The sequence below is a fragment of the Anomaloglossus baeobatrachus genome, chromosome 5 (assembly GCF_048569485.1).
Source record: "Anomaloglossus baeobatrachus isolate aAnoBae1 chromosome 5, aAnoBae1.hap1, whole genome shotgun sequence".
Classification (NCBI taxonomy): Eukaryota; Metazoa; Chordata; class Amphibia; order Anura; family Aromobatidae; genus Anomaloglossus; species Anomaloglossus baeobatrachus.
In genome coordinates this window covers 548,388,020-548,405,057 of record NC_134357.1, presented here as the reverse complement: position 1 = coordinate 548,405,057, position 17,038 = coordinate 548,388,020, and the positions used below count along the sequence as shown (strand labels likewise).

Sequence of the window (17,038 nt, the reverse complement as noted above, 5' to 3'; positions counted from 1 at the left end):
GGTTTCTTTTAAGAGCTGTTGGAGGCTCAAATGGGCACGACTCGAGCCCCAAAGTATAGTGGAAGTCAATTAGGGACTCCAGCATTTTTTTCCAGGAAATCGTCCGGTAAAATGCTTGAGTCCGCCAATGACTTCCATTATACTCGAGTGCTCTGGTTGTGTCCATGTGAGCATCCAACTGCTCTGAACAAGTACCGAACACTTGAGCATAGTAGAGCACAGTCATCACTATTTCAGAGCACAATTATTCCATTTGGGATCTAGAATTTTTGGCAATTAAAATGGCTTTGGAGGAATGGAGGAATGGTAGTACCTGATCTAGGGGGCTATTCATAAGAATCTAGGCTACCTGTGGTCTACACAGTTCTGAATCTTTGACAAGCTAGACGGTCTCTTTCTTTGTTCGTTTCAACTTCCTCCTCCATTGTTGGTCAACGGACAAATACATCAAGGCAGATGCCCTCTCTAGATACATCTTACTGCCTGACCAGGAGGATGAGCTTCAACATATTATTCAGCTGACCAAGATTATTACTCTGGCACAGGTGGAATTGTCCCAAATTCCTGCAGGGAAGACTTTTGTGTCGGAGCCTGATAGAAAAAAAGTTTTGTTGTGGGGTCACTCTTCTAAAATGACTTGCCATGCTGGGCAGAAAAAAGACCATTCAGCTGATCTCTCATCATTACTGGTGGCCATCCATGAGGAGGGACATTCTAGAATTTGTTTCTGCTTGCCCTTCTTGGGCTCAGAACAAAACTCCAAAGCAGCAACTGTCTGGACTGCTTCTTCTAGTTCCCATTCCTTCGGCTCCCTGGCAGCACATAGCTATGAATTTTATTACGGATCGTCCGGTGACCTCTGGTTGCTCAGTCATAAAAAATGTTTGTATTCCACTTTGTTTTACAGTGACAACCAAAAACGTAACAATGTTTTGAACTTTTGACTTTAGGCTCCATGTATCACCATCCACTACAGCTTTGAGCGTGAAACTACCTTCATTTTATAGACAATCATCTTGGCTATCTCATACATATATTTTGCTTGCATCTATTCAGCATATGATTAGTTATACAGATTATTGTCATGTCAATGCATTGTTCCTGTTTTGCTCCTAAACATCTAACATTTTAATTTTTATTATTATAAAGCTAGTATTTTGTAAATCTCCTTTGGCTTTCAACACTGCCTTATCTGCATGCTCTCGATTTGATTCAATTGTGTCTCAACTGAAATCTGATCCCAAATGTCTTCTACATATTACCAATGTTGGTGCATACTGGGCGGCTCACTTGAGTCCTTATACAGCTTTTTCTTTAACTCTACCCACAAGCATTTGATTGGGTTGAGGTCTGGGGATTGTGGGGGCCAATCCAGTTAATCGATTTTAAAAGAAACGAAAAGTCAGAATAAAGGGAAACTCTGTTGTTATTGTAAAGAAATTCACACTTTGCTCTCACTGCACATATAATGCTGTCAATAATAAATACAAACTTTGTCCGGAAATCCTGGACCCTGTGTTGCAGGGACCATATGAGCACATTCAGCAGCACAGAAGGGAGAGAAGGTAGATAGATTCAATAAGATATCAGGAATCTAAGGATGTAACAGCGTCATCACCCTCCACTTTCTCTTAGGCCTCTGCCACACTCACGTGAAAATCACGCATGTGCCGAGAGACACGTATTTCCCCTGCGTGTTGCGTGCAGGTAAGTACGTGTCTCTGGTACGTGCGGGCCACGTGTGTTCTACGTGTGCTATCCGCGATAGCACACGTAGAACCGGTAATTTACATACTCACCTGGTCCTTCTTGCTGTCCGCGCTGCTGTCCGTGGTGCTGATCTTCGGCTCCAGCCCTCCCGACTCCCCGCTGCTGCTGCTGCCAGGCAGTGAAGTGAATATTAAATGAGAATAATGAGCGGCGGTCGGCAGCAAGAGGCAGCAGCGGCAGAGACAGGAGGGCTGGAGAAGGGGAGTTAATGTTTTGGGTTTTTTTCACTGACACGTGTGTTTTCTCCGGCGCGTGTCACACGGGACCACATCCACACTACACCCGTGTAGTACGGGTGCGGGCCATGTGACACCCGTTCTGCGGGAGAAAACACTGACATGTCAGCGCTTTGAAAAACGCACACACATACAAACGCACACGGACACACGTTCCGTGTGGTTTTATGCGTGTGTGCCTGCTACAATAGGGTAGCATTGCTTAACGTGTCTCCGTGCCGCCGGTACGTGTAAAAAATGACAAACACGTGCCGGCGGCACGGATGTGTGTCGAAGGCCTTAGAGGCCGTTCATAATATTTTTCTTCAAGTTATAGGAAGTAGACAGATTGACCCACTCCTACTTACTGTATATTGTGTTCATATAAATGGAAATGTACCTTTAAGGGTATTGCAGTGAATTTCCTACTCTACTGGTTCTCTAAGATCTTTTAGTATATAGAGTGTAATGTGTTTTATATAAGGTGTTTTATTACTGGAGTTTACTAATGATATGTAAAGTTTATGTTAAGTAGGATGATATTCAGTAAGCTACAAATAGTACTACCTATATGAATAACAATATAGAATATTTTAGATAAGATTTAGTGCAACATAGGGAAATGTGCAGGAGGGGAAGTCAGTCGTAGATAGTGTATTATTAGGTGCAATACTAAGTGCAGGTTTCAGCAAGTTGGATATTTATACAGTAGTATCCTAAAGGCTACTTTACATGCTGCGACATCGCTAGCGATCTCATTAGCGATGTGAAATTCTAGAGCGCAAGTGCGATCTTTCGAGATCGCACATAGGTCATTTTACGCATGTGCGATCTCGACAGATCGCACTTGCGATCTAGAATTTCACATCGCTAATGAGATCGCTAGCGATGTCGCAGCATGTAAAGTAGCCTTAAGCGTTCAGTTCAGATCAGTGAAGATGCAGTAGTGTTCGGCACAGGAGGTCCTGAGATCACGAACTCTGGATAATGGTTTGCCCAGGCCTCAGGAGGTATCCTCTATTGTGTATTACGGGCACGGCTGCAATAGACTATAAATGTCAGATTCTGCTACTGGAAAAATGTTACACAGGGTGAGGGCTAGACAGAAGTTACTGCGTTGAGCAGCGGCAGCAGAAAGGTAACACAAGGGAAAGCTGCATGTCTGTCCTAGGAAGGTTATTGTGAAGTTGTTTCTTATGAAAATTGAGAACATTTACTGTGAAGATGTCTCTTTTAAGAAGAATGAATGCTGAATAAAGGAAATTAAACTTTGAGTTAAAAAAAACTTTTCTCTGTGATGTGTTGCCCAAAAACGTTGTCTATGATGATGTCAGGGTGGCGGAGCAGCCATCGAAGGCAAAAGTAAGTGTTGGACCTCTCAGCTGGGGCGGAACACATGCACAACACCCATTTGATGAAGTCAAGGCGAGCGCTGCTGGCCATCACCTTCCTCCGCCCTCTTCAAAGTGATTTTTTGATTCTACATACGCTGTCATTTGTATTTGAAGTTTTCGGATCTGGGCCATTAAGGCCCCTTTCACACATCCGGCATTTCGCCGGATTGCCGCATCTGGCACACTCCAGTATAGTGTAGATGCAGTACAATGGCATCGCGGCAACCTCCGTTCACATGCTGTCATGTGACCGGAGCTTGCTGCGATGCCATTGTACTGTATTACACTGTACTGGAGTGTGCCAGATCTGACAAACTGGTGAAATGCCGGATGTGTGAAACAGGCCTAAGGGGTACTTTGCACACTACGATATCGCAGGTGCGATGTCGGTGGGGTCAAATTGAAAATGACGCACTTCCGGCATCGCAGGCGACATCGTAGTGTGTAAAGGCTCGATGATACGATTAACGAGCGCAAAAGCGTCGTAATCGTATCATCGGTGCAGCGTTGGCGTAATCCATGATTACGCTGACACGACAGTCCGATGTTGTTCCTCGTTCCTGCGGCAGCACACATCGCTGTGTGTGAAGCCGCAGGAGCGAGGAACATCTCCTACCGGCGTCACTGCGGCTTCCGTAGGATATGCGGAAGGAAGGAGGTGGGCGGGATGTTTACATCCTGCTCATCTCCGCCCCTCCGCTCCTATTGGCCGCCTGCCGTGTGACATCGCAGTGACGCCATACGACCCACCCCCTTAATAAGGAGGCGGATTGCCGACCAAAGCGACGTCCCAGGACAGGTGAGTCCATGTGAAGCCGCCGTAGCGATAATGTTCGCTACGGCAGCTATCACAAGGATATCGCAGTTGCGACGGGGGCGGGCACTATCGCGCTCGGCATCGCAGCATCAGCTTGCGATGTCGTAGTGTGCAAAGTGCCCCTTAGGGTCAGCATCTTCTAATTCCAGGAGGTAGGTGGATCCTCCAGGTTGTAGGCTCTATAGAAGCTTATACAAGGGCATTCACTGCCCAAAGAAATTTGAACAATTCCAGGTTGAAGAAAATGTTGTGATCTAGCGGTAAACTGGTGATCACTTGATTGTGATATGACCAGCCTACACCATCTATAAAGCAGCCACAGCCGGTGACTGAAAATAATCTGTGACTTCTCTGCACTTAGTGGTTACTACTCACCTGGGTACTCATATGTAGCAATCTCCTCTTTACACCACTCATCACCCCTCACATATGTCTCTGTAGTATTAATATGGGTCAGATCTTCAGCCTGAAACGAATATTGTAAAAGTCACAGACACATGGAGAAGTCACATCTATGGTCAGCTCTAATCCTGCCATCTCCACCGTTCTCATTACACAAGTATAAAACATATAATACTGGTGGATAAAACAAGACTGAGCACAAGACCTTCACAGCCGTCTACACATCATAGGGAGATTTCATGGCACCTTCTCTCCATCTACCTGATAATCCTGAGGAACATCGGGATCTTCTTGTTTACAGTCCTGTGGCAGAAGAGGATGGGGACATCTCTCTGGCGTTGTCCTCTTACTGGATAGACCTGGAGGAGACACATACAGGGACTGAATTCATTCCTTACATACAGATAATTATAGGCCGTGTGTATTTAGTCCTGTCTATTACCTGGTGAAGTGAGGGGCTGGGGATCCTCCATCATGACGTCCTTGTACAGATCTTTGTGTTCTTCTAAATACTCCCACTCCTCCATGGAGAAATAGACGGTGACGTCCTGACACCTTATAGGAACCTGACACATACAATGATACCGTCACCCCCCGATCCCTTCATAGCGTTACTGTATAATGTCCCAGCATTCCCAGCAGTGTCACCTCTCCAGTCAGCAGCTCAATCATCTTGTAGGTGAGTTCTAGGATCTTCTGGTCATTGATGTCATCATGTATCGGGGGGTGAGGTGAAGGCCCCGTGATTGGGCTTAGGGGTCTTCCCCATCCCTCAGACACAGGGTCCTGACAGCGCTCACTAGAGGTCTTCTTCACTACTGTGTAATCCTGGTTATGGAGAGACACAGTAATAAATCTCACTCCAGACATTTCCAGAGTCCTCACCTCTCCAGTTCTGTCCATCTGTTATTCCCATAGATAAGAATGATGTAATGTGACGTCATCAGAATCTCTCACCTCTCCAGTAAGCCGGAAGAGGATCTCTAGGGTGAGATGTAATATCCTCTCTACAGTCTTGACCCTGTCCATATCCATCCTTGAAGTAATCAGAAAAATTCGATATTGAAAGGACCAGAATGGGAAAAAAGTGATGATGTAACATCATAAAGAATCTGGTGTAATAACACAATTAGAGTAGACAATAAATAGGAACATGTCAGGAGATCTAACGTGTTGTATTGTCTCATCTCGTAAAGACTGGAACATAAATTGAATTGCTGACTAAGACATCTCCTCCATGCTCCCAATCACTGGCTACTGTGAGAAAAATAAGTATTTGACCCTCTGCCGATTTTGCTCATTTTCCCAGCTACAAAGAATGGAGAGGTCTGTAATTTTTATTGTAGGTAACTTCAACTGTGACAGACAGAATGAAAAAAAAAAATCCAGAAAATCACATGTTATGATTTTTAAATAATTAATTTGTGTTTTATTGTATGAAATAAGTATTTGGTCACCTACCAACCAGCAAGAATTCTGGCTTTCTATAAGAAGCCCTCCTACTCTGCACTTATTACCTGTATTAATTGCATCTGTTTTGAAGTCATTCCTATATAAAAGACATCTGTCCACCCACTCAATCAATCACACTCCAACCTCTCCACCATGGCCAAGACAAAAGAGCTGCTAAGGACACCAGGCACAAAATTGTAGACCTGCACAAGGCTGTGTTGGGCTACAAGACAATAGGCAAACAGCTTGGTGAGAAGGCAACAACTGTTGGCGCAATTATTACAAAATGTAAGAAACACAACATGCCTGCCATTCTTACTCAGTCTGGGGCTCCATGGAAGATCTTGCCTCATGGGGTAAGGATGATTCAGAGAAAGTTTAGGAATCAGCACAGAACTACATGGGAGGACCTGGTCAATGACCTGAAGAGAGCTGGGACCACAGTCTTAAAGATTACCTTTAGTAACACACTATTCCGTCATGGATTAAGGGCTTGCAAGGTCCCCCACTCACGCCAGCATATGTCCAAGCTTGTTTGAAGTTTCCCAATGACCATCTGCATTCTCTAGAGGAGGCATGGGAGAAGGTCATGTGGGCATATGTTACCAAAATAGAACTTTTTGAGATCAACTCCACTCGCCAGGAAAAAGTAGGATGAGTACAACCCCGAGAACACCAAATTTTGGCCAACAACCTCCTTCCCTCATCAGTGAGAGCATTGACGATGGGTCATGGCTGGGTCTTTCAGCATGACAATGACCCGAAACACACAGCCAGGGCACTAAGTAATAGCTCCGTAAGAAGGATTTAAAGGTTCTGGAGTGGCCTAGCCAGTCTCCAGACCCAAACCCAATAGAAAATCTTTGGAGGGAACCGAGACTCCATGTTGCCCAGCGCCAGCCCTAAAACCTAGAAGATCTGTATGGAGGAGTGGACCAAAATCCCTGCTGCAGTGTGTGGAAACCTGGTCACGCGCTACAGAAAATGTCTGACCTCTGTAATTGCAAAGAAAGGTGTCCGTACCAAAAGTCCTATTTTTCTATTGTATCAAATACTTATTTCATGCAATAAAAAGAAAAATTAGTTATTTAAAAATCATACAATGTGATTTTCTGAATTAAAATTTATTTTGTCTGTTTTAGTTGAAGTTACCTGCAATAAAAATTACAGACTTCTCCACTCTTTGAAGGTGGGAAAACTTGCAAAATCGGCAGTGGATCAAATACTTATTTTCCCCACTGTAGCTGGCCACAGCTTTGGTGGCAACTGATTGGCTGTAGGGACCACAAGTTAGGGCAAGAAAGCTATCAGATGAAAAATCCTTTCGCAAACAGTTATCTGATATGTATGGGGCCATTAGTATTACACCATCAGACAGGGATAATATTCAGCACTACAGTAGTGCAGTATATCACCTGAGCAATCAGAGGCTTGTAAGTTGTATGATAGCAGTAATGAAGAATTGAAAATAAAGTAAAATAAAATGTAAGTGTACACTAAAGATCACAGATTTAGCAGGAGAGAAAAAGAATATTTACCATTCTTGATGGAAAGAGAGAAGACATGTTGCATATAGCACTGTGTGGGAACATTACACTGTGTGAGGGGGTGGCGGTACTGTGGGAACATTATACTGTGTGTGAGGGGATGGCAATACTGTGGGAACATTATACTGTGTGTGGGGGATGGCGGTACTGTGGGCACATTATACTGTGTGTGGGAGGATAGCAGTACTGTGGGAACATTATACTGTGTGTGGGGGATGGCGGTACTGTGGGAACATTATACTGTGTAAGGAATGGCGGTACTGTGGGAACATTATACTGTGTGTGAGGGGATGGCAATACTGTGGTAACATTATACTGTGTGTGGGGGGATGGCGGTACTGTGGGAACATTATACTGTGTGTGGGGGGATGGTGGTACTGTGGGAACATTATACTGTGTGTGGGGGGATGGTGGTACTGTGGGAACATTATACTGTGTGGGGGGAATGGCGGTACTGTGGGAACATTATACTGTGTATGGAATGGCGGTACTGTGGGAACATTATACTGTGTGTGGGGGATGGTGGTACTGTGGGAACATTATACTGTGTGTGGGGGGATGGTGGTACTGTGGGAACATTATACTGTGTGGGAAATGGCGGTACTGTGGGAACATTATACTGTGTACGGAATGGCGGTACTGTGGGAACATTATACTGTGTGGGAAATGGCGGTACTGTGGGAACATTATACTGTGAGTGTGGAATGGCGGTACTGTGGGAACATTATACTGTGAGTGTGGAATGGCGGTACTGTGGGAACATTATACTGTGAGTGTGGAATGGCGGTACTGTGGGAACATTATACTGTGAGTGGGGAATGGCGGTACTGTGGGAACATTATACTGTGAGTGGGGAATGGCGGTACTGTGGGGACATTATACTGTGTGTGGGGGGAATGGTGGTACTGTGGGAACATTATACTGTGAGTGGGGAATGGCGGTACTGTGGGAACATTATACTGTGTACGGAATGGCGGTACTGTGGGAACATTATACTGTGTGGGAAATGGCGGTACTGTGGGAACATTATACTGTGAGTGTGGAATGGCGGTACTGTGGGAACATTATACTGTGAGTGTGGAATGGCGGTACTGTGGGAACATTATACTGTGAGTGTGGAATGGCGGTACTGTGGGAACATTATACTGTGAGTGGGGAATGGCGGTACTGTGGGAACATTATACTGTGTGTGGGGGGAATGGTGGTACTGTGGGAACATTATACTGTGAGTGGGGAATGGCGGTACTGTGGGGACATTATACTGTGTGTGGGGGGAATGGTGGTACTGTGGGAACATTATACTGTGAGTGTGGAATGGCGGTACTGTGGGAACATTATACTGTGAGTGTGGAATGGCGGTACTGTGGGAACATTATACTGTGAGTGGGGAATGGCGGTACTGTGGGAACATTATACTGTGAGTGGGGAATGGCGGTACTGTGGGGACATTATACTGTGTGTGGGGGGAATGGTGGTACTGTGGGAACATTATACTGTGAGTGGGGAAATGGCGGTACTGTGGGAACATTATACTGTGAGTGTGGAATGGCGGTACTGTGGGAACATTATACTGTGAGTGTGGAATGGCGGTACTGTGGGAACATTATACTGTGAGTGTGGAATGGCGGTACTGTGGGAACATTATACTGTGAGTGGGGAATGGCGGTACTGTGGGGACATTATACTGTGTGTGGGGGGAATGGTGGTACTGTGGGAACATTATACTGTGAGTGTGGAATGGCGGTACTGTGGGAACATTATACTGTGAGTGTGGAATGGCGGTACTGTGGGAACATTATACTGTGAGTGTGGAATGGCGGTACTGTGGGAACATTATACTGTGAGTGGGGAATGGCGGTACTGTGGGAACATTATACTGTGAGTGGGGAATGGCGGTACTGTGGGGACATTATACTGTGTGTGGGGGGAATGGTGGTACTGTGGGAACATTATACTGTGAGTGGGGAATGGCGGTACTGTGGGAACATTATACTGTGTACGGAATGGCGGTACTGTGGGAACATTATACTGTGTGGGAAATGGCGGTACTGTGGGAACATTATACTGTGAGTGTGGAATGGCGGTGCTGTGGGAACATTATACTGTGTGTGGGAGATGGTGGTACTGTGGGAACATTATACTGTGAGTGTGGAATGGCGGTACTGTGGGAACATTATACTGTGAGTGTGGAATGGCGGTACTGTGGGAACATTATACTGTGAGTGTGGAATGGCGGTACTGTGGGAACATTATACTGTGAGTGGGGAATGGCGGTACTGTGGGGACATTATACTGTGTGTGGGGGGAATGGTGGTACTGTGGGAACATTATACTGTGAGTGGGGAATGGCGGTACTGTGGGAACATTATACTGTGTACGGAATGGCGGTACTGTGGGAACATTATACTGTGTGGGAAATGGCGGTACTGTGGGAACATTATACTGTGAGTGTGGAATGGCGGTACTGTGGGAACATTATACTGTGTGTGGGAGATGGTGGTACTGTGGGAACATTATACTGTGAGTGTGGAATGGCGGTACTGTGGGAACATTATACTGTGAGTGTGGAATGGCGGTACTGTGGGAACATTATACTGTGAGTGGGGAATGGCGGTACTGTGGGAACATTATACTGTGAGTGGGGAATGGCGGTACTGTGGGGACATTATACTGTGTGTGGGGGGAATGGTCAACAGTCACACCTATCCTAAAGAAACCTTCCCTCGATCCAACCTCTACTACCAGCTACCGCCCCATATCACTACTCCCACTTGCCTCAAAACTCCTGGAACAGCATGTCCATGCTGAACTTTCCTCCCACCTCTCCTCTAACGCTCTCTTTGACAACCTACAGTCCGGCTTCCGTCCACATCACTCCACCGAAACTGCCCTGACTAAAATCACAAATGACTTGCTTACTGCCAAAGCGAACAAGCACTTCTCTATACTCCTACTCCTAGACCTGTCCTCAGCCTTCGATACCGTTGACCACTCCCTCCTATTACAGACCCTCTCTTCCCTTGGTGTCAGAGATCTTGCCCTCTCTTGGATCTCTTCATACCTCTCAAATCGCACTTTTAGTGTCTCCCACTCCCACACAACCTCTTCATCCCACCATCTCTCTGTTGGCGTCCCTCAAGGCTCTGTCCTAGGACCCCTACTTTTCTCTATCTACACATTTGGCCTGGGACAACTCATAAAGTCCCATGGCTTCCAATACCACCTATATGCCGACGACACCCAGATCTACCTCTCTGGCCCAGATGCCACATCTCTGCTGTCCAAAATCCCGAAATGTCTATCTGCTATATCCTCCTTCTTCTCCTCTCGCTTCCTAAAGCTCAATGTGGCCAAAACTGAACTAATCATCTTTCCTCCGTCTCACCTACACTCTCCACCTAATCTATCTATTACAATAAATAACACCACGCTCTCGCCAGTACCCAAAGTTCGCTGCCTCGGAGTGACCTTTGACTCTGCCTTATCCTTCATACCACACATCCAATCCCTCACCACCTCCTGCCGTTTTCAACTCAAAAATATTTCCAGAATCCGCCCTTTCCTCAATTTGCAATCAACTAAAATGCTAGTGCATGTCCTCATAATCTCCCGCCTCGACTACTGTAACATCCTCCTCTGTGGCCTCCCTGCCAACACGCTTGCCCCTCTCCAGTCCATCCTTAACTCTGCTGCCCGACTTATCCACCTCTCTCCTCAATACCACCCCGCTTCTCCTCTCTGCATGTCCCTCCACTGGCTTCCAATCTTCCACCGTATCCAATTCAAACTTCTAACACTGACCTACAAAGCTGTGCATAATCTTTCCCCTCCGTACATCTCCGAACTACTCTCCCACTACACTCCAACACGTCACCTCCGGTCCTCCCAAGATCTCCTCCTCTCCTCCTCTCTCATTCGCTCCTCACACAACCGACTCCAAGACTTCTCCCGAGCATCCCCAGTCTCCTGGAACTCGCTGCCTCAACACGTCAGACTATCCCCTACCCTTGCAAACTTCAAACGGAACCTGAAAACGCACCTGTTCCGAAATGCCTACAATCTACAATGAACTCGCTGCCGCCCGACCACCGTGCGGAGCTGCCGCCCGACCACCGTGCGGAGCTGCCGCCCGACCACCGTGCGGAGCTGCCGCCCGACCACCGTGCGGAGCTGCCGCCCGACCACCGTGCGGAGCTGCCGCCCGACCTACACCCCACCTATTGTCTCCTCCCCATAATCCTATAGAATGTAAGCCCGCAAGGGTAGGGCCCTCTTCCCTCTGTACTAGTCTGTCTACTGTAACTTGTATACGTATTTTGTATGTAACCCCCTTCTCATGTACAGCACCATGGAATTAATGGTGCTCTATAAATAAATAATAATAATAATAATAATAATAATGGTGGTACTGTGGGAACATTATACTGTGAGTGGGGAAATGGCGGTACTGTGGGAACAAAAAATCATCAAGTAATGGGAAAAAAAGAACAACACATAAATTCAGGAAAAATAACCTGAGATTGTAGTTTGGCTCCTACACCTGGAGAAAATGTTCGGCTAAAAAGCAGCAGAAAAACTGCCGCATTTCCGCTACATGTGAACTTGGCCTTACAGTTGTGTTTGGTAAGTTGTCTCTTGTCTCATAAAAAAGCCTATAGAGAATCTAACATGAAAATGGAAAAGTTCCGGCTGCTTCAACTATGATGTCCAGGTCCCAACCGTCCTGGATACAGAGGACGCTCCCTGATTTCTCCCTGCACCTGCTGTCCCCAGAGTCTGCTGAACGCCCCTCACTGCATCCGACCCTCTGACAACTCCTCCTACCGGGGGAGAAAGAAATGGTCAATGGGCAATAAGGGTCAAGAAGAGAAATATAGAGCGGAGCACAGTGTGTCCTTCTATCACTGCTGCAGAGTTGTGAGTGGGGGAACATTACACTGTGTGGGGTTAGGCTAAGTTCACACTTCCGTTGTTTTGCATCAGTCACAATCCGTAGCCTTGAGGAATTACGGTATCCTGCAAAATATTTTGCAGGAATCCTGTTTTTACCCATAGGCTTCTATTAGTGACGGATTGTGACTGATGATGCTGCGTTGCATCCGCTGCGTCGCAGTCAACCGTTTTTTAACTGACTGCCGGGCGGGAGCAACGGAGCATGTAACGTTTTTTGAGCAGCGCGATCCGTAGGATTTCGCTGCGCATGCGCTCTCTGGCTCCCCGCCTCCGTAACCAGGATAAACATCGGGTAACCAAGCAATGCGCTTGGTTAGTTACCCGATATTTACAGTTGTTACGGGTGCAGGGAGCCAGCGCTAAGCTGGTATCCAAGATAAATATCGGGTAACCAAGCAAAAAGTGCTTTGCTTTTAGTTACCCGATATTTACCCTGGATACAGTGTGCAAGGAGGCCGACACTTCACCACTCAGCTCCGCCCCCTCCCGCACTCCGCATGTGTACTCACACACACTCACACTCACTCACTTGTCCCCAGCCCTGCAGTCCCCGCGGCACTGACGTCCTCAGCTCCACGGCTCCGCCCCCTCCCGCACTCCACATGTACACACGCATGTAGACACACACACACACACACACACATACACACACACACTCACTCACCTGTCCCCAGCCATGCAGACCGCGGCACTGACGTCCTCAGCTCCGCCCCCCGAACTCCACCCCCAAACTCTCCCCCCTGAACTTCGCCCCCCGCACACAACGGAGTCTGACAAAGAAATTATTTTCTTTGTCACCGTTGTCATCCGTTGTACAACGCATCAGTCACATGCGTCAAGCAACGCATGTGACTGATGCAAAACAACGGAAGTGTGAACTTAGCCTTAGAAAGGGGCCGAGGACCTTGGACAGACGGGGCCGAGGACCGAGGGCAGACGGGGGCTGAGGACCGAGGGCAGACGGGGGCCGAGGACCGAGGGCTGACGGGAGCCGAGGACCGAGGGCTGACGGGAGCCGAGGACCGAGGGCTGACGGGGGCAGAGGACGGAAAGGGGCTGGGGACCGAGGGCGGAAAGGGGCCGGGGACCTAGGGAGGAAAGGGGCCGGGGACCAAGGACACAAAAGGGGCCGGGGACTGAGGGCAGATAGGAAGGGGCAGAGGACTGAGGGCAGACGAGTTTCCTCACTTCCGGCCTCTCATAGTTGTATCTATCAGAGGAAAAGGAACAAAAACCTCACGATTCATAAAAATCAGCGAGAGAAAAACCCCAAGAAAGTCTCAGAGCTGAAGGGGTTAATGCCCCCTGCCCCAGTAATGGGGAATCTCCACATACCTCCTCCTGCAGAGCCGCACACTAGATATATGGCTGCTCTGTGCTTCCAGGACCTGTGATGATGTCACATGGAGGGGAGGAGTCAGGGGTCACATGATCAGCTCCTCAGTGTATGCAGGACTCTGCTGTGCGCTTGTTATGGTGCTGGATGATTCTCGCACATTGAGGATTTGTGGAATTTTTCATGTAGATTTCCTCCTATGAGACCCGCAACACACATCCGGTTTTTTTTTTGTATGTGTGCGGTACGTATTTGCACGTACCGGAGACACGGAGACCCATGTTATTCAATGGTAGATGGCACACACACGTAAAATCACACGGAACGTGTGTCCGTGAGGTAAGTACGTGTGTGCGCTTTTCTACACGGACGACATGTCCGTTTTTGGCCGGCAGCACGCAGGCACGGACCCGCTTTAGTCTATGGGTCCGTGCCTGCACGGACCGCACACGGAGTATGTCCGTGTCCAGCACGTATCGTCCGTGTCCGTTTTTCATCCCAAAATCTGCAACACTTGTTTCCAATCTATGAGGTCAATTGAAGGCAAACAACAACACCAGGATCTCATGATGAATGATTAAAATCGTTAATTGGGTAAGAATGCGGGCCTTTAAAAACGGACAGCACACGGACAGCACACGTACGTATTTTATGTCAATACGGACATTCCACACGCACACACGGCTCGCATACGCCATCACACGGATGCCATACGTACCGGAGAAACGCCCCTAAAAAACGGAACACGGATTCGAAAAACGGACCGTAAGACACGTACTTTTTTTTGCGGAAGTGTGTTTTAGGCCTGAGGTAAATTAGGTGACATATTTGTTTTGTATTTTTATCTCATTTTTATGCTTTGATTTTCATCTCTTTATTAACTGTAATTTTATAAATTAAAGAGGTTTTCCCACAAAGAGAGTATACAGACATTACAGCACGGGATGACAGCTGATTCTTTTTGTGAGGTAAAACATTTTACTGTTTTACAAAATGTTACCTCCAAGTAAGAATTATTTGTGATCCCGTGCTGTCATGTTTGTGTAAATCATATTCCCTTTTAGGACCAAACATCACAAATCAAAAAAGGTATAACATGCAACCAGGAAAACAAGAGAATCCAGCTTACACGTTTCAATGAAAAGAATCACCCTTAATCATGATTCTTTTCACGTGAAACGCGTAGCGCTGGTCATGCTATCTGTTTTGCCTGCATGTTAAAATAAACCTGAAGAATTTACCTGAAGAGCTGGATTCTCTTGTTTTCCTGGATGATTTGGGTCATGGCAGTGCCTGTCCGTGCTCCAGGGAAGACGCTAAAAGGAGTGGGTGTACACACGGTGAGCTGAACATTATACATATAAAATGCAACACATTGTTCATAAATACATGTAACTAGGAAATCATTTTCTGTATAATAAAACCAATATCAAAAATCTTATCTTGTATCATATACTTCATATGATATTGTATCATATTGGAAAAGGGGATTGATGTATTGGGTGACACGAGACACAGCGGGAAAGGATACCAAGCAGTTGGTGGTTCTGGAAAAATACAGAAAGGAGATCTTGTCCTTAGCTGACAAAGGTACTGCGAGTGAGGAAGACCCAACACAGGGATATGAGCAGGTTCTTCTGGCCCGGGTTGCCCCCTGAATTAAAAAATTTGTAAGCTCCTGTGCTACCTGCCAACAGGTGGGAGGCCCCCCACGCACAGAGCCCATTTAAGACCCATGCCTTTTCAATGGGTGGGGGTGGATTTGATAAGCCACCTGTCCCAACCAAGTCACTCGAGGAAGAGATACATTCTAACAGTTGTTGAATTTGCCAGCAGGTACCTTAATGCAGTAGCTGTCTACAGAATAGATCCACTTCTCAACCCCCTAGCGATGGTTCCCCCTATAGCTCCTCCCTTTTGTCATTTACCTCTCTCAAGTCACATTCTGTCATGGGAACAGGCATTGTATTTTGTGTATTACACACTATTGGTGGGGGTAGTCGTCTTTGGCTTCGGGTTACGACTTTGGCCCTACGGTATACTAACCCTACTCTTAGGTTGTTTCCAGGCAACACATCTACAGGTAGGTGACGCACTACTACATTCACCATTCCGAGACTGTGACCCCAATCGTACCCTCTGAATATTCAGAGATTCTGCTTCAGCTACATTAACTAACAAATTGCTGGTGGGAACAATACATTGGTCTAGTACTGGATGGTCTTTGATCAATGTGACAGAGACGCCAGAGTCACGGAGCCTCACAGCCTTCTTGCCCTCTATCCAGACTAGCTGCAGATGCTGGTTCGTGGATGCTAAGGCGTCTCACCTAGTCCAGGACTCTTGTTTAAGTACCTTTTCCTCTTCCAGTCGGGGTAGTGGGATCTTCTCTCCCCCCAGCACTCCAGCCCTATTGCATCAGTGTTCAACACTTAGGGATGCAGCTGATGTGGGCTACATTTCCAGCATTCCATGGCAAAGTGCCCCATGTGTCAAAGGTTATGGCAGCTTGACCCCCTCTTGCCCCAATGTGGGCCATACTGGGGGCTTGCGAAACCTGGTGGTTCTTTGTGGAAATCCGCAGTCCATGGGTCTCATTGGCTTCCCTGTAACCCCTGTTCCCGACTTGCTGGGACAGTCCTACCACGTACTTTTGTTTGATCAATCATCAGCCAATCTCACAATTTCAATAATGAATGGTTTTCTCTCAGCCATCCATTCGTTTAAGGCACCTGGAAGCTTGTACATACATTGTTCCAGCATGAATATATCCAAGACATGTTCTGCTTCCCAACCACCCAGGGCATGTATGTAATGTGTTGGCAAACTCAAGATGCATGTGCGCACCGAGCTTCTTCGTCTCCTCAAATTTCCTCCGCTAAGGTTCACGTGTGACAGCATACCTCTTTAGTACTGCACTGCAAAAAAAAATGTAACATCTCTGATCCTGAAAAGACAAGGTTTTAAAAGTTTCTCTTGTTTTTCCAGCGAGGCCAACACTCAGAAATCTTGGCTAGCCACTGACTGACACCTCATGCAGCGGGCAGAGGTTCTCCAATAACCGTAGATGGTCATCAATTTCAGAGGTGTCTTAATTGAAATGTATTATGTCCCAGTACCTTAAAGATGCTGACCCCTCTCTCCTGTTATCC

At 46.8% G+C, this 17,038-nt stretch overlaps 1 protein-coding gene across 1 annotated transcript in view; it reads right to left on the bottom strand.

Moving 5' to 3' along the window:
• LOC142312961 (uncharacterized) overlaps positions 1–17,038 on the bottom strand; it is a 142,550-nt gene that overhangs the window by 16,897 nt on the left and 108,615 nt on the right. The window contains exons 16-22 of the mRNA XM_075351949.1: positions 15,128–15,231; positions 14,887–14,943; positions 5,556–5,634; positions 5,247–5,426; positions 5,041–5,164; positions 4,860–4,957; positions 4,572–4,662 (exon numbers count right to left, since the gene is read on the bottom strand). Coding sequence (XP_075208064.1) covers positions 4,572–4,662; positions 4,860–4,957; positions 5,041–5,164; positions 5,247–5,426; positions 5,556–5,634; positions 14,887–14,943; positions 15,128–15,231 — 733 coding nt within the window. The remainder of the gene's footprint in view (positions 1–4,571; positions 4,663–4,859; positions 4,958–5,040; positions 5,165–5,246; positions 5,427–5,555; positions 5,635–14,886; positions 14,944–15,127; positions 15,232–17,038) is intronic.